We start from the raw sequence: 23774 nt of genomic DNA on the forward strand, positions 1-23774 counted from the left end.
CAGGCACCTTAACTTCTGCTTTGGTTGCAGTTCTGCAAGCCTTGGCTCCCCTCATCTGTTTCCTTTCTGTTTCTGTTTTAGTTCACATGTAGTGGTCCTGTGACGAACTCAGTTTTTCGAAAGAGTTAGAATCACTTGTTTGTGCTGTTGTGTCTACTGGCATTTCCTTTCAGTTCCTAGATGTACAATGATACGAGTTTAGTGAACAAGATTCTGAGTGAAGCTCAAATCTAATCCAGGTACAGGATGTTTCTTAGTGATGTGCCAAACCTAAATATTTGGTAGCTGAATTGTTAGCTGATATTTTGGTTTTCTTAAGCAATTACTTAGAGATCTCTTATGAATCTCCCTTATAGATGCTCAGCTTTCTTTTGTGTCACCGAAGGGAATTTTCCTGGATCCATAGGCACCCAGCTTTTCTTTCACAAAAGCCTTTATGGATTTTTTTTTAAAAATTAGTGTACATTAAAAAAAAGTCGCTACAAAGCTAAGATAGTATCATACCTCATAAAATTAAAAGTAATTTCTTAACGTAATTTAATGCTTAGTCCATACGCAGTCTCCCTGGTGTGGATAAATATGTGCTTCATAGCTAGTTTGTCCAAGTTAGGATCCAGTTGAGTGCCACATATTGCCAATGACTGTTTCGGTATCGTGATTTATAATAAGAAATATATATTTGGTTTTCCTTGGTTCCTGGCAGAGCTCCTAAAACCCTAGGAATTTCCTAAGGGATGAAAGGAATAAAGATGCCTTTTGTTAGGTTAAAGAGGTGACTTTTGGAAAGCCCCTAGGTAACCAAAGGTTGGGAGCTAGTTGTCCAGAGAGCCTACCATGTGATTAGAGGGTTGAAACTTCCAGTCTGACCTCCCCTGTCCTTGGTGGGGTGGGGGTGAGGTTAAATCAATTGCCATTGGTTATGATCATCAATCACTCATGCCTATATAATGATAATGAAGCCTCCATAAAACTCCAAAAGACAGGATTTGGAAGGGCTTCAGGTTGGTGAACACATGGAGATGTGGGGAGAGGGGCGTACTAGAAGAGGTCGTGGCAACCCTACGCGTCTTCCCTCATACATTGTCTTGTGTACCTCTTCATCTGGCTCTTCACCTGTATCCTTTATCATATCCTTTGTAACACCATGTTCGGGAGAAATAATTTTTCTTCCACCCTACAAAAGTTCTTTTGGCTGGTCTAATAATCAAGCTGACATGAAGCGCAGATTAACAGGAAAAAAATAAATTTAATTTTGTATATACAGGAACCCGACATACATGAGAAGTGCAAAGACAGAGAGGTAAAATGCGATATGTATACTATACTGAGCCGAGGAATGGGATAGGGGCCTAAGACTTCAGAGGGGAGGAAGGTCATTCATAGAATGATTAGAAGAATAGATACTCAGTGATTAGGTGTTTGCCCTGCCATACAGATAGGTCGTAACAATTTATTTCTGGTGATGACTCATTATGAGCAAGGCCCTAGACTTAAATATTTTTAAGGAGAGGTAGAAATTTCTCTTAAGCCTGCAGCGTCTCAGTTGCGGTTAACTCAAAGTCATCCTCAGGCCAAAGTGGCACACTGTAGTGGCCTGTTCTGAATCCCTTCAACCCTTTATAATAAACTGGTAAATGCATATAAATGCTTCTCTGAATTTCATGAGCCCTTCCAGAATATTGATAAAACCCAAGGAGGGTGATGGGAACCTCTGACTTATAGCCAGTTATCAGAAGCACACGTGACAATCTGAACTTTCTTTTGGCATCGGAAGTAGAGGCAGTCTTGTGGGACTGAGCCCTGAAGCTGTGGAATCTGATGCCCTCTTCAGATACTGTCAGAATGGAGTTAATTGGTGATGTGGGAAAAGGCACCCATTGGAGTTACATTCCCTAGGGCTCTTTAAATTTCTGACAGTCTGCCTTTTCCATGTCATTGATTTGCTGAAGAGGCTGGACCTGTTGATACATGAGAATATTGATTTAAATTTATTTAAATTTTTAATCTTTGTTTAAACTTATTTAAATATTTAAGAATATTTATTTAGTTAAGAACTTTTTTCGTACACAGCCAAAATTACATTGTTATACTTATCAATAGTAGTAGTTCCTTAATATAATCCAAAACTTAATCAATATTCAAATGTTTGCATCTTGTTTTTAAGTCTTTACACCTGGTTTGTTTAAACCAGGATCCAGTCCGGAACCACACACACTGCATATGGTGGTTTTGTTCTCTTAGTATCTTTAAATCTGGCACAATTCCTTTTATTCATGTCAGGAGCTGGTTGACAAAACGAGACAACTGTCTTGCACAACAGCCCCCCTTCTGGATTTGGTTCCTTTATCCCTCTGGCACTGTGGTGTCCATACAGTAAAACCACTAGTCACAGATGGCTATTGAGCTTTTGAAATGTGGCTAGTTCAAATTGAGATGCTGTGTCAGTATAATATAAACATTGGATTTCTAAGACTTAATACCCCGAAAAGGTAAACTATTTCACTAACAATCTTTTATATGGAATACATGTTCAAATGATAACCTGAGGACGGTGGCCATGGAAGTTGGAATCCACTAAGGAGTGTGTAACAACTCACCTGCCGAATCAACTAGCCCTGAAAATGGATGGTGCTGGAGATAAAAAAAAAAGATAACCTGAGTATATCAGGTTAAATAGATCATATTACTAAAATCAATTTTAGCAAAATTTTATTACAATTAATTACTAAAATTGCTTTTTCAGTTTCTTAATGTAGCTACTAGAAAATTTTGTCTCCCAGTATATTCCAATCAGATAGTGCTATTCAACAGATTCCAAAACAGAAAATTGTTACCCCAGAATGACTCCACATCAATTCTCTGAGGTGTAGTGGAAAAAAAGTGTTCTTTAGCTAGAGATTTATAACATTTAGTTCCTCTGTCCTTCCATGTAGATGGAAAATGATTTTCCATGGTAGATTTAGCCAAGAGCATTTTCAGACCTAATATCCTATGAGCATGACATTGTCCAGTAGGTGAAACAGCTGCTGAAGATTTTGTGTCCCCGATAGCTGAAAGCGTTAAATAACGGAAAGCTGTAAGTGTGCCCCATGTGCTATATATTGTGGTAAGCCAGTGTTGCTGATATGAAAGCAAAAAAGTATGTGAGCCGATGAAACTTCATGCTTCATTTATTTCTGTTTGTTTACTTTTAGAATTGGAAAACGTTGACCAGATGATGGTCTCCAGTTTTGGAACCGTGGAGAGTCAGCATGATTGTCCATCCCCGGAGTTTGTGAGTACTACTACTGTATCTTAAAGTTGTATTGTTGAGCCAGAGAGTTCTCATCAAGTGGAAGAGAAGGTATTCTTGTCTTCAGTGGCTCTAGGTCTGGCACAGGTCTCACTGGCAGTGACTGTGAGTTCAAAGCACTGGTGCTTTGGAGAACATGTTACCGAACTATACAGTGTCGCAGCATCATGCTCTGTAGGCTCGTTCCTCATGCTACGTGTAACCGCAAATGGGAATTCATTCTGCAATAAAACAGCATCATGTTTTCCAAGTTCTGCCATCATTCTTTGATAGCCTTGCTATCAGTTTCTGCTGTTAGTAACTCTGGAAACCAGTCTTTTCTGCGCACGTACAGGTACATGAACCAGTCTGAGTCCCATTTCACTCTGGAGACTTTAGTAATACAACCTACATAGATATGTCCTGTAGGGCGAGGAATAGTCTATTGGTTATTCCTACCAAGAGGAGAACTAAATGCTTTCACTAAATTAGACTCATTACAGGTTAGCCATGGTGCCTATCCTTAAGGAATTGAAATTTTTATTAAATGCTACTGTGATTTTATTAATGCCTTGTTTAAAGAAAATTAAGGATATAGGATGCCTTGTGTAGAATGTCCTTGCTAAATAGATTTTATATTAGGTTTATTTGAAGAGGGAGACGGGAAGAAGTGTCTCTCTGACTCCTGTGCCATACTATTCCACCAGATGTGTAGGAAAAGCATGCCGGGATCCACCTAGATTTACTGATTTGTGCCCCTGCAGCAAATGGCTTGTCTAGCACTTTAGCAATGCAAAAATCTTTTTTTTTGATATATTTTCAAAGTGTAATATACAGTTACCATGCCAGTAATTGGCAGCACACAATTGTATTATTGATAAAGGCAAAAAAAAGAAGTCATTATGTGCTTTTCCTCTTCTCACTCACTCTTTATGGATTGCCCACTCAATTCAGCCACGAAGAAGGAAACTAGGCAGTGCTCTGGACTGAAAAGGGATCACACATAAAACTGTATCCACAATGCCATTTTATTTCAAAGTGTGGACTCCTGTGGTGTACTAGCAGATTGCCTGCTGTGAAAATCACTTGGATATAATAGAAAGACATAGTATTCAATGACTTCCCTATTATATTAAACGAGATTTTCAGTGAAGGAAAATTGTGAATGCTCACCAATATTCCTGCATCTTAAAGTAGCAGAACAGTTTTGTGGGTTTTTTTTTTTTCTTTCTAATTTCTGCAGTTAGAGTCCCAGAACAGAATTGACACCGATAATTTCACATTTGAGTATGATTTTGGTACAGACTCATGGAGCTAAATTAGCCCTTTCTGGTTTTGTTATTTTCTGTTTTTGCAATATAGCTAATCTGAAAAGAGCTGTATGCAACAAGGTGTTGGTGTGCTTGGTAAACACAGATATAGGTCACACCAATTCCCTGTGTGAAAATAAAAGTGTTTTTCTCAAGAACAGATTGTAGTAGATTATGACGTTTGAGATTGGCATGCCTCTGTGGTGTCTTGGCCACAGACACTCTACACTGGTAATTACACTGATAACCTTCCACCTTCAAGGTTAACTTCTTGTCTACCACATATCCCTGTTCACGGTATACAGACTGGCGAGTCTAAGCTACAATGACCAGGGTGGAACTTGAAATTCACAGCATGTACTTACTGCTTGGAGAGACTTGTCGTAACAATGAGTCTCAGAACACTCAAGCTGAAAGGAGATTTTAAGATCAATCCCCATATTTTCATTTTTCATTCAAGAGTATCCAGTCATTTCTTTAGACCACATGAGTGGAATTGAAGTTTGTAATCATGGTTTCCTTCTATGTGTGGTTGATATCTATTTCTATATCCTGGCTATTATCTTTCGCTAAGTGTGTGTTCACACCATGTTAAGGAAGGAATCTGTGGTTTGTTTCTGTGCTTTATAAATTTTCACACATCTGATGCTCACTGCATGCTACATCTCTGTAGCATGTACATAGCTACTTGTATTTTCTCCATAGCATCACTAGCCTGTGTACTCCCAGCTCCATAGTAAACATATTTCCCCAACTGCTATCTCCATGGTAAACAGGAGGTATACAAGGTGCCTTGAGAATAAGGTACTCAAGGGAATGAGGCGTGACATTTAAGGGTAGCCTTTTTTGTAGGCAGAAACTTACACCATCAGTGAAAACGGGTGGCTTGTCGTGTAGGCATGTGGATTGGGCAAATGCCAGGACAAAATCAGGTAAGTTGCTCCAACCCCAAATTTTAAATCAGAAACAGGGGAGACAGTATGAACCTGGGAGCAAAGAGAACCCAACAGCAAAGCAAAATTGAAAACAAAAAGAAGACAGAGGAATAAAAGGAGCTGGAAAATCAGTATTCGGTTCTGCATCTGGCAGTTTGCTGAGCTGAACTGAAATAAAGCAAAGCACAGACCATGTTGACTCAGCCCTTATCCTCAAATAGTTCAAATTTTAGAAGGATCAAGAACCTAGTGTTTTTATACAACGGAGTGTATTTATATAGCTTGGCCAACAGAGAGAACAAAAATGCTTATCATGATTAAGTTTGTTTCCTTCAGAATTTCTGCTTTTTCTTTCCTTTGAAACAAGGCCAAAGAGAGCAGTGCTAGTTGAGTAACCTTGGTTACTGGCTCGATAAGCACATTAAAGGTTTCCTTCACAGCTCAGGTGTCTATAATGTGACTAGTCAGACAAAGCCTATATTGCTGGAGAGTCTTTGTAAAGCATGGGTAGACAAATGCTGTCGTGAACCCCCTGTGTGGCCCACTTTGTGCCTAGCGGGGTCCATCCTGGTTCTCCTCTGCTTACTGCAGAGTTTGTCCATTGATGATCTGTCACCTACGTACCTGTGCTGCTCTTCCTCACCTGCCACCCCACTTTGCAGGCAAGTGAGTTCAGCCAAACCTTTGAAGTGCAAAGGGGTGAATGGTGGTGTGGATACAAGGTATATGTGTTCTTGCTACTCCAGAGCGTGTGAGGAGCTGGGAACATGTTGAAACTAGACATAGACCCCTCTGAGATGACGTGGGTGTGTGAGTCGGGTGAAAGGGACCTGGCTAAGTGCTGACCTTGTGGAAAGTAACTTGTTGATCTCACTATGCTGGGAAACCTCTCAATCCCGGTTCAGTTTTAGAAGCCCAGTGAAAATCTGTTTTATAACCTGCTTTATTAACTTAAAATTTTATCCTGAACATTTTCCCATGCTGGCTTTTTCCACTTTTATTGAGATATAATTGACGTTTAGTACTGTGACGTATAGTACTGGGTTGCAGCACAATGCTGTTTTTTTCCTCTAACATTGTTATCATCTCCAACGTTATTCCCTCTAACGTTGTTCCCTTGTGTCGATAAACTATAATCACATAATTTTCAAAACAGTTCAAGGGGTATCTATTCAAGGAAATGGTGGCATGGCTAGATGATCTGGGACCAGGTGATTGATGACCATCATTTTGGGACATGGAGCACAAAAATAGACTAAGTACTTGATGACAGGTGTCAGATTCTGGAAAAGGGAATTAGCCAGAGTGCAGCTGGGGACTGAGTATCCGAGACCCAGACAGATAACCTCGTAGGTTCAGACTTTGAGATAGCAAAGCTAGGCAGTCTGGTTAGAACTGAGGATGGGGAGCCATCCCTATGGTGGTGGAACTGATAAAGGTTATTCTGTAATGTGGTAGCGGGCATCCAAGTCTCCCCCAGGGCCCGTACTTTCAGGTTTGGTTAAGAGTAAAGGTGATTTGAAGCAAAGATCCCTCCAGGTGCTCAACAGTCATGGCTGGCCCAGCAGACCCTAGGTGCATTCCAAATCTCAAGGAGTGGGGAAAAAAACTGGGTCTAGAGGGGTTAGGAGGAGGAAAGGTTGGGTAGTGGTGAAGGCTCTTTCTAGAAACCCTGCCTCTGTTGGTGCTGACCCAGGAATTCACATGGGCCCGATTGCCTGAGTACACATGGGGTGACGGATGGGGTGTGGGAAAGAACTCTGATCTAGCAGTGGTGAATCTCACAGCAAGCTGAATAGAATCCAGGCTGGGGTCAGCAGAGAAACCTCTGGAAGGAAAGAGAAGGCTAAGGAATTATGTTTTATGATCTGAGCTCGCTATTAATAGCCCCGTTTCTGGCCTTTGCTAAGTAAGTTGAGGTCTATGTGTAACTCTACTGGCTTTTTAGAGGCAGAAAGATTCCTTTCTCCTCTGGTCTCATGCCAGCTAATGATGTTTTCCTTTGTTTAGCTTCTTCCAAATTTGGAGTAAACAATAAAGAAAGTGGGCTGGCAAAAGAGTATTAGGATTACAATAGGAACAACCAGGGAAGATGATGAGAAATCACAGAACTTAGACTAACCTAGAAAAATAGACTCAGGAAGATGAGTATTAAGGTGGAGTAAATATATGTCCCCTTTGTTCAGCACTCACGATTATGCAGATAGAAGGTCTGAAGAGTAATTGTCCTGTTTGGGTTTTTGTGTAACTGGCTCCCTTTTTTGAAAGGAGATACTACTTTCTAGAAAAATACTGTTGGTTCCCTGAAATTCAAATTTGATTTTCTTTAGGTGAAAATATATGTGATCCCCAAGAAAGAGTTAAAATATTAATTTATTCAATAAATATATATTTGATATCTACTATTGTAGGCACTATAGTGAACAAACAAAATATCCCTGCACTTGTGGAGCTTACATTTTGGTAGGGGAGATATAAAACACAGAATAAATAAAATACAGAACATGATGGTAAGTCCTTAAGGGAAAAATAAAGTAAGGATTGTACGTGTATATTGGGGCGGGGAGAGGGTTATAGTTTTAAATAGTATATTCAGGGCATACCTCACAGAGAAGGTGACAAGTTAAAAGACCTGAAAACAGGGGTGTGCAAACTATTTGAAAACCTAGAGGAAGAGTATTCCAAGCAGAAAGAATAGCATAGATAGTGGTCTTCAGGTGGGAGTTTGTCATACGTTTGAGGAAATGGAAGGAGGCCAGTTTGATTGCAATAGAATGAAAGATGGTGGGAATAGCATATAGTGGAGACTTTATAGGCCATTGTAAACAAGTGGGTTGTACCCTGAGTGAGTTGGGAAGTTATTTGAGAGTAAGCCTTTGGAGGATAACCTGGGGATTTTGAGCAGAGGAGTGACTTGACCTGACCTCTGTTTTAACAGGATCACTTTGGTCCACTTTGATCACTTTGAGTATAGATGGTGGAGAAACAAGAGCAGAAGCGTGGAGACCTGTTGGAGTTTTCAGGAATCCAAGTGAGAGATGATGGTGGCTTGGTCCTGGGTGTTAATTATGGCAGTAGTGAGACATAGTCAAATTCATGGTATGTTTTGAAGGTAGAACCAATAGGATTTGTTGATAGATCAGGTGAGAGATGTGCAGGAAAGCGCAGTTGAGGATGACTCCCAGGTTTTTAATTTAGAAGACTTTGCAAGGAGAAGTTGGAAAGAAGAGTACGCAGAGGAAAATCAAAATTCTGTTTTGTGTATGCAGAGTTTGAAACATCCAAGTGGAGATGTTGATGTACAATTGGATATATGAGATAAGAGCTAGAGAGGAGTCCAGCTAGGGATCTAAGAGTTGTCAGCACTCAAATGGTGTTTAAAGCTGTGGGACAGAATGAAATCAGCAAAGAAGGCAGTGAGTGAGGTAGAGCAAAGAAGAGATCCTGCTGCGAGCCCCGAGAGCTCCAGTGTTCTCAGGTCAAAGAAATTAGGAAGAATCAGCAGAGGAGACTGAAAAGGTAGGAGGAAAACAAGGAAAATCCTAGAAGCCCAATGAAGAAATAAAATACGTGGGAGGAAATTACTGAATGCTGCTGATGAGGATGGGAAATGGGATTTAGCAATATGGAGGGACCTTGACAAGAGCAGTCTCGGCTGAGTGGTAGGATCCAAAACCTCACTAGAGAGGATTCAAAATGGAATGCAAGAAGAGGAATTGGGTGCATGGAATTTAGATAACATTTTCAAAAAGCTTTGCTGAATATGAATGCAGAGAAAGGCGGTATTATCTGGAAGGGGGTTAGGATGAAGTTTTTTTTTTTTTTTTTTTTTTTTTTTTTAGTTTTAAGATGGCAGCAATTACTGTTTGTAAAGTAATGGAAATAATTCAGTAAGGAGAGAAAAATCTGATGATGCAGGAGTGAGAGGGAAGAATTTCTGGAACGCCATCTTAAGAGAACAAGAAGGGGATGGAATCTGGTCCATAATGGCAGAGTTGGCCTCCTCCCATAGTTGTAGAAACAGTTCATTCTTAGAAGTAGGAGGGAAGCCAGTGTATTGAGAAGCAGGACATTAGCTAAGATTGAGGAAGGAAAAGAGTAAAGAGATCTGAAGATAGAGGATCAGGTATGAGATAATCATCTGAGAGTAAACGCACTAGGAAATGTAATATGATTGCCCAGCAGCCCAAAGAGCCCATTTGTGGTTAGTAGGCATGATGGTTGTGTGCCTTTCCATTAAAGTCCAGCTTTGGGGAGCAGGTATGGAATAGGCAGAGTTTGTTTTAACTTATTTTAGTGTTTCTTCAAGTCAATTCAGTGAAGCAAGAGAGTTACCAGGTGTTTGCAAGAGAATAAAGGACCCAGGGACGTGAGGAGGATAAGGCAATAGACTTAGACTGTCGTGGGGTTAGACAATTTTTGGAGTTGTGAAGCTGGAGAAAGTGAACTGGAATAATAAGAGGCAGTAGTTGGAGAGTCAGATGTTTATAATTGAGAAAGGAGCTATAGTAACTAGTACAGACAAAGTCTGGGATATGAATATTGGAATGAACAGCTAAGGCAGGGTAGAGTTGGAAGGACAGGTCTTGCGAGGATCACATATGGATATGAAAGTCCTCAAGAATTTTGTCAGGAGTAATCTATTAGAGACCTAACAGTGAGTCAAAGCTTAAATCTCCAAAGAATGAGGGGCAGTGACTCAGGGATCAGTCGATGGCTGCAAAAGGAGATGACCAGAAAGGCAGGAAGAAAATCTTGAGAATGGCAGGAAAGCAGCCAGGAAGCACTTGAAGTGTTGAGTAGTTTCAGGTGTTGTGTAGGGATTTAGTCATATGAGGATTTCTCAGCCTCAGCACCAGTGACATTTCGGGCCAGATTTCTCTTTGTTGCGGGGAGCTGTCCTGTGCTTTGTAGGATGTTTAGCAGCATCCCTGGCCTCTGCTCACAAGATGCAAAGAACCCTCTCCCCAATTGTGACAGCCAAATATCTCCAGACATTGCCAAATATCCCCTGGGGGGCAAAATTGCCCCCATTTGAGAACTCCTAAGTTAGATGGACACTGACAAGGCATTGAGGTCACTGGTGTCCTTATATAGAGCTTTTTCTAGGGAGTGCTGGGGAGTCATGGGACCTCTGAGGATATGGAATAAGCAGAAGAAAATAGCAAATACTTCTCTTTCAAGGAGTTTGACTATGAAGGGCTGGAGGATGAGAAAGAGGCAACTGGAGGAGAATATGACAGCCAGGGATGATATCTTTCTGTCAGATGGAGAGACTTGAAGAAGTTTAAAGATTGATAAGAAGCATCTGTGTGAGGGGAACAATGGACTCTAGAGAAGAGTGGCTTTGAAAGGGCTGTGGAGTGGTTTGAGGAGCACATGGGGAAGAGTCAATGTTAGGTAAGAGGAGCAGTGTCTCCTCAGGTACAGGAGTAAGAGGGTGGATGCTGTCGGTTTGTGGATTTGGTGGAGAGAAGCTGAGGGAATTCCCATCTGACAGCTTCATTTTTCTTTTTCTTGTAATTAAAGTTTATTGGGGTGACAGTTGTTAGTCAAGTTGCATAGATTTCAGGTGCACAATTCTGTAATACATCATCTATATCTCACATTGTGTGTTCACCACCCAGAGTCAGTTCTCCTTCTATCACCATATATTTGATCCGCTTTACCCTCATCCACTACCTCCTTCCCCCTTTACCCTCTGGTAACCACTAAACTATTGTCCGTGTCTATGAGTTTTTGTTTCTTCATTTGTTTGTCTTATTCTTTTGTTGCTTTCTGTTTTATATACCACATATCAGTGAAATCATATGGTGCTCAAAGGTGTTTGTCTGATTTATTTCACTCAGCATAATAATCTCAAGATCCATCCATGTTGTTGCAAAGAGAGCTTGATTTTTCACTTGGTGGGAGTGAGGGAACACTGAGGGGCAGGAGTTGGCACTTTGAAGTAGTTGTGGAGAGCGGAAAGCCAGGCTGATCTGGAAAAACGTAGAAAAAAATTCTAGGGTTTCTGGGCAGTAGTGAGGGCCTGTGTGGGTCCAATGAACCTGGATTTACAGTGATACCAAACTGCCCCGCCATGGTTTTCTCCAGCACCACTCAGACATGGAGAAAGCATGTAGTAGACTTCAGCCACAGTTGGGGCCTTGCTAGATGGACATAATTGAAAGAGTAGAGTAGGCAAGAGTGTTACTGAAATGATGAGCTTGGAAATGTAACCTTAAAAAAGGAAGGGAGGGAAAAAAGAGAGGATCTGCAAATTGATTAGAAAAAGTGGGGCCTCTGTAGTCCTTGTGAAATGAGAAGGGCATGTGAGTTGTGGTCAGTCAGAAAGGGATTCTTGAATAAGTGATTTTGAAAAGGGAATTTTTCAAGTGATGACAAGGTCCAGGGTCGGACCCTGGCAGTTAGTGTACAAAAGGGAGCAGATCATCGGTGATAAGAAGTCAAGGTCCTGCAGGCGCAAGGTGCATTGGTCATACCTGGAGGTGGAAGTCCTGGTATGATGGAGAAGGACACAGATTGGAGAGGGAAACGTCAGCCAGGGGCCAGATTTTCAATGAACCAGGAGTGAGACTGGTTAGTTAGCGTGTTGTTAGGTAGACAGGAAGGTCCCTGGTGGAATAAACAAAAGGCAGCCATATCCTGAAACTCCAGGTTCTGCAATGGCTCATTCACCCCAGGACAAAATGCAGCGGCGCCTTGAGGTTAATAAATTATCTCATAAATCCCTTTTGGCTGGACAAACGGAGCAGATCTGATGGATAGAAATGGGTTCATTAATCCCTTCAAGGTGGGCAAACAGAGCAAACCTGATAAACGAATTCCGTTAGAAGGCGCCAGCTCCCTTCTCCAAGCAGCTCCCTCTCCAAGCAGGCAGGGGAAGATATAAAAGTAAGAGCTTTTGCCTCAGTCACGGGGCATCCCATTCAGGAACCCCCTCCTGCTCGGGAGCTGTGACTCTTTGCCTTTAATAAACTATCCTCTTTTACAGTTTCTTGCCTCTCCTTGGTCCGTGCTTCCATTCTTTGGTTTCACAAGACACGATCCCGGCACTCACAGAAATTTCCTACATCAGGAGCAGCAGCCAGCGTAGGAGATGATAGACCCTAGGAAACTCTGGGAGCATATTTTATTTTCATGGACCTAAAAGTTTTTCCCCCAAGGACAATGGGGAGTAATTGTCTGAAGTGACACATGGAACAAAGAGAATGTCAATCCTTTCTTGCCCTGAGGTATAAACGGTGTGAGAGAATAATTAAAACCAGCTGCCCACAGATGTGAAGATTTTGGTTTGCAGGTTTTGTTTCAAGGTGGTCAGTCAGGTTTCTTTCAAAGCAGATTCAATTTAATCTTTGGTTTTGTTTTTGGTTTTTTACCCCTAAAAAATCCAGACTTCATTTTGGGCTGTTTCTAGTCTAAATAGCCCTGAGGCAATTGAATGAGTGTTGGGGCTATTCAGAGAGATGAAGTTTTATTTTCTGGTCAGTCCGAGGTCTTTCTGGCTCATCTAGACACCCAACAAAGCCCCAAGGTCTGCCTCAAACTCCCAGGATCTTCAGGATCTGGAAGACTGAGAATAAGGTAGAACTCTTCCATTCAAGCATTTCTTCACTTGGACTTGCACTCTTGGATCTGCTCTCGACAGAGAAATAGGGTGACATTGCTTGGTAGCTTTTGGAACTGAGTTCACCAAACTACAAGAGAAAAGAGACGCCAAACAGAGACGCCAAAAAAAGGAAGCCAAACAGAGGAACATTAACTTGGCAAAAAGGATTCTCACAAGGGGAAACGAGATCAAAGATCAACTGGCTCATGAGAATGGCTAGATTGGCCTACTTACTGTGGCAGGAATTCCTACGGCATTTCAACTTGAAATCTTTTTTGTGCATTTCAGAGCACAAGGTGATGGCATGTGTCCTTTGCCTGAATATGGAGCAAAGGGGACCTGCTCCTTTGCTTTATGTCACTGATTCTGAAGCTGCATTTATGAAGTTGGTAGGTGGGTGGGTAGGAGCACAAATAGGCAGTCAGCATGCACAGATCTCCGTTGGAAAGTTCTTTCTGAGTCACGCCTTTGGAATGCAGACTTTATTTTCCCAGAGAAACAGTCATAAATGGTGAGTAGGCTTTTAGGCCCAGCCAGGCCAGACCTGCTAAAGTGAATTTTCCTCAGAGTGCTAGCATTATTATCTTTCTGTACTAATAATTTTCTGGAGCACCCAATCTTATTTTTTCCATTATTACTGGGGCACCCAATCTTATTTTTTCCATTATTAAAAAGTGTGAGAGTACAACTCAAGTCCAGAGTGAGTGAGAGACTGAGTTGAGGCTTGTGGAAAAATGCTGAACATGATGAGAGAAAGACGGAGAGATTGATATTGAGTTATGTCAGACCTGGGAGAGGCTGTGATCGGTCCAAAACCACAGGAAGACAGTTTAATGGTTAGGACATGAGCGAGAAAAGAGCTTGCTTATCAGCTTCTATATTAGTTTTGCCTTTTCTACTAATGAAGGTGAACTTCAGATTGGCATAGTTCAAGCCCTGGGGAGGGGCTGCAACAGCCCATGCTGCACGAGACTGTGCTAGACAGGAATATAATTATTCCAAGTGAGTTTCAATGTCCTAGCTAGAAAAATTATGTATCCACCAGGGTATTAAAAGAGCTTGCAGATTTGCTCATGGAACCACAGTTAGTGATCTCGAAGCAATATGGGGACCAGCACAAGTGCCAGAATAGTTGAGGGACAAATGTGACAATTTTCAAATAAGGGTGGGGTTGGGATAGAAGTTGGGCATAGACCACATACTGATAAATGGAGACATTGAAGCTGGAGCTCTCATCTCCAGGAATAGTACAGAATGAGATTTTATAAGCACGTAGTTTGTGGATGTTAGAAAAAGGAAAGGTCACTCCCTTTTTTAAATGAGGAGTTATTAGATGGGTAGAGCAAGAGAAAGCCACAGACATTTTTGTGTGTTTTGAGTTTTAGCAAGAGGTGTAGAAAAAAATTGCATTTAAATACAGAATGGAGAATTGTGGGCCATGTGAGAATGTGCTTATCTGGGCAATTGCTCTTACCAAGACTGGGGAATAATGGATAGAAATCAATTTCGAGAGGAGACCCAAATCAATATAAGTTAAAAGTAAGCTCCTGCTGCTGATTCATAAATATCAGCTGCTTAAATAAAGATCCTATGGGCCAAGGGTAATGACTGATCACGTGAAAAGGCTAGGTATTTGGCTACTTAAACTAAGTATGAATTGAGCATGTAATAATTCACCTAAGTTGCATTCGTACTTATGTGCCCAGAACAAAGAAAGTATGAGGCTTCTCCTGTTCAGTATTGGTAAATCCACCTCCCATTCTAGGTGGATCCACCCCCATTTTAAGGGGAAGCATACAGAAAGGAGAAAGATCAACATGGTGGTGTTTCCTGACACTTAGGCAAGAACATGACAACAAGTTTAAATATTTGACGATAGTAATTGGGGTAATACAAAATATAGTATTAAGAGCCTGAATAGAAAGTATATGTGTATATAGGCAGACAGATTTCATTTCAGTAGAAAAATGTTCTCATAACTAAAATACCTTAATTCCTTGGAGTAGTTCAAATACAGACAGACTAGATTAACAGTCTTGGCAGGAAATGATGAATGTTTGAACCAGGACATGTCAGTGGGGGTGGGAAGGAAAGACATGCTTGCTTTATGTGTAACTGGACTTGGTAGTTGATGAAAGTGGGGAATGAGCGGGGAGAGGATGTTTCTGGGACTGTACCACCCCAGTGAGATATATGTGGCTCACTGATGACTCTGAGTTGCTTCCTTTTTCACTTTTTCTCTCATTCAACCAATTATCACCATCAGTCAAATTATGTAATTGATTAAAACCCTTTCCTCCATATTACAGTGCTCCTTCTACCTGGTTTTATTCCCCTATTTTCAGAAACCCTTGACTGTAAAATGTGTTGTGACTTCCTGCCTTACAAAGTATCCCATTTGAAATTCAGAGAACTATCTATTATCCAGAGAATGTCAAAACTAATTTGACAAAAACATGTGTGAGGAAAGCAGGGAGCCCTGGGCATTCTGAACAAAGATGTGATATCAGTATTTACCATGGAACTCATTTGATTATAAGTCATCTGAAAGCATATCACAATAATGGCCAAAAAACCCAACAGAGGCAAAAGAATTGAGTTAAAGTTGAGAGTCTGCTGGTAAATAACCTGACCGTGATGTGACCTAAAAAAAAAGAAAAGAAAAATTAAAATTTAAAGAGAAATACAGAACTTGGTGGAAATGTATACACAATATGAATTGACAGGATTCCTTGAAGATTGAAAAGGGAGACCAGTGAGATTTCAATTGCAGCTGTCCATCCTGTGTTTTGAACTCTTAATTAATTTGGAAGTATTAAGGACTTTGGAAAGATGATTTAAAATCCTTTTATTTCTGAAGTTCATCTAGTTAACTGTAGTTTTCCTTATTTCAACAAATAATAAAAAGTGCATTTTTACTATAAGTCCCAAATGTATTCCATAAGTCTGTTTTTGGTAAAACAAACAAAAAACTATACATATGCTTTATCTAGAAAACCCTAACAGCTCTTTCAAAAGGAAAAAGGCATTTACAGTTCTCCCAAGGCACTTTTTGAAATGTAGGTTAATGTGACCTTACAGATTGTAATAACTACCAAAGAGCATTTTCATTAATTATAATGGGCAGACCAATAATATGGATCTTTATACAATGTTAGTATGAATTAGAGTATACCAAGTCAGGATGATACTTGGAGCTGGAGTAACACTTGACTGCCAAGTCCAAATCCCTTTAAAAAGCACATCATGATAATTGTGACAAATCATTCAGTGATGGTAATGGTATCACCAGCATTTCATGTACTTACGTTAGTCTTAAGTGTTTTTAAAAAGTAAATATACTTGTGAAATAGGAAGAAGGTTGAAGAAAGAAGTGAATGAGGTAAGATACTCCTGAGACTTTGAAAAGTGTTTTTACTTTTTTAAGAAATGCTTTCTTTTCAGTAAGGAAAAGGCGTTCTAAAAGCCACTCCCCCACCACTTTCCCCTCCCTCCCCACCCCTCCAGTTGAGTGGAAGATGGAATTTCAGGGAATTAGAAGCCCTCTCTTCCTGCGCAGTTCTGCTCTCAGTCCCCTGTGGGCAAGTCACTTTTCCTTTTAGGACCTCAGTCTCCTTAGGTATAAAAAGCAGAAAAATCAGCAGTAGATTTCCTCACCGAAGTGTTGTTCAATGACTGCACAGTGATTGAAAACTATTTTAGCTATCTTAAAAGCATATCATAAAATAATAATACAGCGAGAAATCTTATCTAACATTTATGGATGCTTATCGTTGGCAAAGTACCTTGCAGGCACAGAGCTGTATACCCTTGAAATGGCCACTTCCCTACTTTGCTCAACCCAGTCCATACCCTTTCTCATTTCCTTTCAAATGAAATTAGACTGTGTTGACGTCAGGACTTGGTTGTGTTCTCTTTAGAAGAGTACACAGGAGCATTTGTGACTGATGCTCCCGAGAAAGTAATTACATGCCCTTAGGTGCCTACCACATTATCAGTGGGCTGAGAATTAATCATACCCAGTAATATTATAAAAGACCAACAGTACAGCCTATCAATAAATATGTCAAGCACTTACTAACACTAACACTTGCTAATAGAATTTTCAATTGAACTAGATATAAGAGCTATTTAAATTATGCACTATTTTGAATAAACCACTGTCAGCTTCACTAAATTTTGCAGTAAATTTTTCATTTATTCAATCATTTAATATTTTTTAATCAATGTACTTGGAGGAATGCCAAACAGTATATCTCAATGTTTACCCTCAAGGCCAAGAGTGGATATACTGTTGCCTCTGTCCCCTGCACATTGTCTGATTATCTGATGAGATCAGCAGACAACTCATGCTCGTTGGTTGGTTGGTTGGTTGGTTGGTTAAATGAAGTGTAATAGGCAGTGTGCAGTGTTCATTAGTTCTAGTGACACTTACATTAAAAGTGCTAGATGAATTCAGTTAGGACTGCAGTTCTCAACCCTGGCTGCGGGTCAGAATTACCTAGAGAGCGCTTAAAAAGTGAAGGCCTAAGCTCCACTTTCATGTGCACATCCTGCTCTTATTTAGAACATGAATTTGTTGACACAAAGTTTACAAAGGTCACTCATGTGCAGCCAGGTTTCAGAATCATTATCTTTGAAAAATCAGGTTTGTATTTTTGAAGGAGGGGGTACACAGCTCAGTCTTGAAAGGTACATTTCAGTAGATACTGAAATCTTTACCAAAATCTATACCATTTTCAAGGTTTTACCAGAAAACAGAACCAGTAGGATATACTTGTATATGTACTTACACACGTGTGTACATATATATATGTATATATACATGTGTGTACATATTTGTATATATGTGTACACACACACACACACACACACACACACACACACCCGTGGTACAGAAAGAGATTTATTAAAGAATTTATCTCAAAGAATTGGCTTCTGCAGTTGTGGGTCACTCTAGTAGGAAGGGCAGACTGGCACTGCAGTCTGTAGATGGAACTTTCCTCAGAGAAGCCTCAGTTTTTCTCTTAAGGCCATTCCACTAATTGGGTGAGTCCTACCCAGATGACTGAGATTAATCTCCTTTACTTACAGTCAGCTGGTTGTGGACATTGACCACATCTACCAAATACCTTCACAGCAACACCTAGATTAGTGTTTGGGGGCAGAATGGTACTACAGCCGTGCTGACGTCTGACCCTAGCAATCACAGTGCATCTACTACAGGAGGGCATCCTAATAGCATTACAGGAACAAACAAATGAAAGTGGAAATGAGTGAATGTGCCCAGTTTGTATCAAGCATAGAGCTGATCTAGGGGAGTGGGAGGAGATGAAGTTAGAGAGCTTAGGGTTGAACATAGAAGTGTTGGACTCAGGGTTTGGACTTTTGAGCTGAAAAGACAAAACAGTGCTATGCAGCACTGTCCAAGAGAACTTTCTCCGGTGCTGGAAATGTCCTGACTCTGTGCTGCTGTCCAGCACAATAGTCACTTGGCCACGTGTAGCCATGGGAAGACGCTTGAAATGTGGCTAGTGAGACAGAGGAACTGAATTTTTAATTCTGTTTGATTTTAATTTATGTAAATTAAATAGCCGCACGTGGCTGGTAGCTACTGTATTGGAGCGTGCAGCTATAGATAAATCAATCTGGCAGGAGCATACAGGATTCATTGGAAGGAGAAACAGAAAGCAAGCAGTCCAATTAGACTATTCTGATAGTCCTGGGGTAGGGCGGGGCAGAAGCAGGAAAGTGGAAAGGAAGAGAGAGAAATAAGATGTGAGGGAGAAAGGAATCAAAGACAATCTTATGGTTGGCCACTTCTCTATCTTTCCAGCAGCGTCTCTACCTTCTTGCTTGGTCCTGGCCTTCCATCCAAGCCCTTCCTGTCAATTATATTTCCTCTGAGCTCATCCCAACTCATCTTTTCTCACTCACTCTTCTCACACACACTTCCTTAGTTTCAATCACAAGCTTTACGTTAACAACGCCCAAGTTCATACTTGCAGTTTTAGATCTTTCCTCTCAACCCCAGACCCCTGAAACCTTTCCTTGGAAATCTCACAAGCTCTTGGTCTCCCCTCCTAGTCCTATTTCTCTTCCAGTTTTCTGAATTTTGTTAAATATAATCGTCATCCTCTCAGCTGCTCAAGCCAGAAAACAGAATCCTTCTGACACCTTGTTTCTGACCTGCTGATGGTAAATGTCAGTTACAGTTTCCATCTGTCCCTTTCTCCTCATCTCCCTTGCTAATCTCTCAGGATAGGTTGCCACCTTTCTTCGCTGGAGTCTCACAGTCTCCCCTTGACCACTTTGGTCACCTACTAGCTATTATCTAAACAATTCTTTCAAAAGTAGAAATCAGGTCATTTCATTTCTTCTGTGATGTGTAGTGAATTTTCCTCCTGTTGCTCTATGTGTCATACTACAAATGTCACAGGATAAAGGGTTAATTAATCTCAGTTAATTTATTTAATAATATTTATCCACTTAATATTTCTATAACCCTATTAAGCAGGGACAGTTGGGAAATATCACCGAGCTATCCCTTGGGGCGTATGTTCTAATGAGAGAGACAGCCATTAATCAAATAATTTCACAAATAGCTAGACAATTAAAATTGTGAGATGTGTTATTTAAGGAGGAGTATAAGGTGCTCTGAGAGTATATAAGGCGGAGACCTAAACTAGCCAGGAAGGTCAGGGAAGGACTCCATAAAGAGGAGTTAACCAGGGGAAGGGAGAGAAGATTCTAGGAAGTGGAAACTGCCTGTGCAAATATAGGACGGAAATACTTTACTTTGATGGAATAAAATGTAACCATTAAAAACATTAATGGGATATAGAAACTGACAGCTACATTGCTGACAGCTACCACATTTCATAATTTAAGATGAAATGTGGTCTTAAATTTTCCAAACCATCTGGAGCAGCCTTTGGAATCCAGTAATACTGAACTTCTATAAAACTTGAATAAGATGTTTCTGTGAAACACTTTGACTTGAATATGTTATCTCATGTCAGTTCAGCAAGTATCTGTTGGCTTATTTTCCTAGGTGTTATAGGTTAAAAACAAAAAGCAGGTTTTCCTCTTTATTGTTATAATGCAATTAAAGTGGTAGTATGTGTACATAAAATTGATGACATTATACTATATATGTATTATATCATGCCATCATGATTTGTATAATGCAAAATTAAGAGCCAAAATGAATGGTATAGAATAGCATTTCTAAAGTTTATGTATTCTTACACTTTCCACTCTTAATATAAAAGTATACCCCAAAGAGCTTTTTTTATGTGGGTGTACCTATCAGTATTTACTGTATCAGAACTTAAAACTGAAAAATTTAAATGTTTATTAATTTATTTAAATATAACCAATAATAAATTCAATATACATTAACATATAAGATATTTTTATGAAAAATAACTATTTTCTAAAACAAAAATGTTAGAAGGGTAGCATTATTTTGCATATTTTACAGATCTCTTTAAGACAGAACAGCTGGATTCTTTATTTTGTTTTTTTTATTGAAGTAACATTGTTTAATAGCATTGTATAAGTTTCAGGTATATGGCATTATAATTCAACATCTGTATACACTATAGCGTGCTCACCACCGGAAGTCTAGTATCCCTCTGTCACCAGACATTTGACCCCCTTTACTCACTTTGCCCTCTTCCCTGACTCCCTTCCTCTGATAACTACCAATCTGTTGTCTGTATCTATAAGTTTTTTTTATTTGTTTTTTTGTTTTGTTTTGTATTCCATATATGAGTGAAATCATAGTCTTTTGTACTTTTCCATTGGACTTATTTCACTTAGCATAATACCCTCAAGGTCCATTCATGTTGTCGCAAATGGCAGGATTTCATTCTTTTTATGACTGAGTAGTATTCCATTGTACTAGTATATCTTTACTCATTTATTTATCAGTAGCACTTAGGTTGTTTCCATATCTTGGTTATTGCAAATAATTCTACAGTGAACATAGAGGTGCATATATCTTTTTGAATTAGTGTTTTCATTTTCTTTGGATAAATACCTAGAAGTGGAATTGCTGAGTCAAATGGTAGTTCCATTTTTAATTTTTTGAGGAATCGCCATACTGTTTTCCGAAGTGGCTGCACCAATTTACAATCCCACCAACAGTGCACAAGGATTCTCCTTTCTCCGTATCCTGACCAACATTTGCTGTTTGCTAACTTTTTAATAATAGACATCCTCACAGGTTTTACCTTCACCAATACCTGACAGATATTTCCTTACTAATATCTCATTTTGCAATTGCATTTTCCTGATAGTTAGTGATGTTGAGTGTGTTTTCATGTGTCTGTTGGCCATCAGCATGTCTTCTTTGGAGAAATGTCTATTGAGATTCTCTACCCATTTTTTAATCTGATTGTTATTTGATGTTGAGTTGTATGAGTTCTTTTTATATTTTGAATATCCACCCCTTATAAGATATATCATTTGCAAATATCTTCTCCCATTCGTTTTGTTGTTGGTTTCCTTTGAACAGTTGGATTCTTATATTTTCTTCTGTAGTTAAAAGTTGCAATATGTTGTTTTGGTTGAAGTATGTGAAGTATACCCAGCCTTACCCAGATAGTCAAAAAAGAGAGAAGTATTTTAAAGCCTTTTTAGGTAATCGTGAATATTTTTCTTTGGTACCACATTAAAACTCAACAAGTGGTTGTTTCTTAAAGGTTTGTTGCAATGTGGAATGTAAAATCATACCAATGAATTTTTTGTATATTAAAAAACATATCTTGCATTTTGAAACCCAAGTGTGATTTTTATCACCATGCAGAGGGCAATTGGAAAATATTGGTTCACTGAGTTAATTAGCTCTTATAAATATTGACCTATTTCATTATACAATATGAAAAAAAACAACCCTACATTTGTTAGCATACTTCCAATCTCATCAGAAAAGCCATTGAATATTGAGAAGCCGTCATGTTTACAGTGGTGAATAAAAGTTGTTCTAAATTCTAATGCTTGCTTAAAAGTTCAGATTTTATCATTAGCAATAAATATTGTCATTGTTTTCCTTGAAATGACAGTTCCACTGTCCATTTTGGGGAAAATGTGCCAAATACCCAATTGTGTATAACTGAATTTTGTGTCAAGTAAAAACAGTGTGAAAAAAAATTGGCAACTCAAAAATTGTACACTTTTCAAGACAACCATCATACTTTGATGTGCAGCAGAAGTGCTTTATGGGTACTTCCATCTCTTCACACAGAATATTACAAAGCCATATACTCAAGGGTCAAAATTTCATAAAGTCAGCAATTGTTGCAGCTTAATCAAGAACATTCTTAAGTAAGGTGACTCCTTTTTACTGTGTGTGGTGGTGAAGAACACAATGATGACTTGTACAGATTGGTACCACTGCTGAGTTGTGCTATGATGGTGGCAATTTTACCCACCATTGTCTTTGCACCATCATAGCAGATGTTAACACAATGTGAAAAATAAATAATATCTTAGCATTATTATAACAATGGTTGTGACCTCATGAGTTCCCTGAAAGGGTCTCAGGAATCTCCAGAAGTCTACAGAACACCCATTGATTGGCATAACCAGTAGTATAGTGAGGGAAAAGAAAGATGAACCCAAGTTGTTAGGAAGACTTCCTCAGAGAAAAAGTGAGCTGAAGAATGGCAGAATTAAGATTTGGATAGGTGGGAAGGAGAAGGAAAGGAGTAGAGGCAGGAAGCGGCATGACGGAGTCAAAGCACTAAATGGAAAGGATGGTTGGGTTGGAGGGGTAGGAAGTTTGCACTTTCTCCAGAGGTCACTGGGAGTAACTGAAGGTGTTTGAATCCTGTGACTTGAACATATTGGTTTAGGAACAGCCATACGGTGGCAGTGTATAAGATGAAATGGCAAACAGGGCAACTGGATGCAAGGAGACTGACTGAGGTATCAATTGTTATCTAGTTAGTAAGAGTTAAGAGCGCAGACTAGAGTGATGGCACTAGATGGAACAGAGTGAAATGTAGACTGATTGCTTCAAAGGTGGAAGTAAAATGAGAATTAAAGACCAAAAAGTCAAAGGTTACCGATTTATTATATTTTATAACCCCAAATCCTTGCCAAGGACTTTGTTTGGGAAATACCCAAAAACCGGGAGTTTTTATATAAGGTCTCACATGAGACTTTTTCTTCCTTGCTGAAATCAGAATACTTCCTCTTTTCTGATAACAAGAACCATATCACGGAACACATTTCCTTTTTGCTCTCCCACTAGAAGGCCTTGTACCAAATGTCATTTTAATATCACAACAATTACAATTGTCCCAGTGGTTAGTACATTTTTTTCCTCCTACTTTCTCAGCCTCTGATTTTCTATTTCTAGTTATAATTCATTAATCTTATTTGTTTTCATTCTGTTTGATGCCACATGCCATAAGACCTCTTTTGAAACAGATTTAGGAGAGGGGGAGAATATAGTATAATGATGATGTATTAACCCTTAACTTATTCATTTGTGTGATGGGGTCCTGCACTTCAATCATATTTTATTAAGAACCTAAGAAAGCTATAAAGCCTCTGGTGTCCAAAACCAAACTACCAAAGCTTAATTTCAAAGAAATTCAACAAATTCAGTTAATTTGACTGCCCAATTCAAA

The 23774-nt window shown here is 39.6% G+C and overlaps 1 protein-coding gene across 3 annotated transcripts in view; it reads left to right on the forward strand.

Annotated features, from left to right (window-relative positions):
• The window catches only part of ANO6 (anoctamin 6), a 209399-nt gene that overhangs the window by 103319 nt on the left and 82306 nt on the right, over window positions 1–23774 (forward strand). For all 3 annotated transcript variants that reach the window (XM_088798927.1, XM_019748415.3, XM_019748416.3), the window contains exon 2: window positions 3195–3274. In XM_088798927.1, coding sequence (XP_088655053.1) covers window positions 3195–3274 — 80 coding nt within the window. The remainder of the gene's footprint in view (window positions 1–3194; window positions 3275–23774) is intronic.

The sequence above is a fragment of the Rhinolophus sinicus genome, chromosome 1 (assembly GCF_057876585.1).
Source record: "Rhinolophus sinicus isolate RSI-liver-muscle chromosome 1, RSI-T2T, whole genome shotgun sequence".
Lineage (NCBI taxonomy): Eukaryota > Metazoa > Chordata > Mammalia > Chiroptera > Rhinolophidae > Rhinolophus > Rhinolophus sinicus.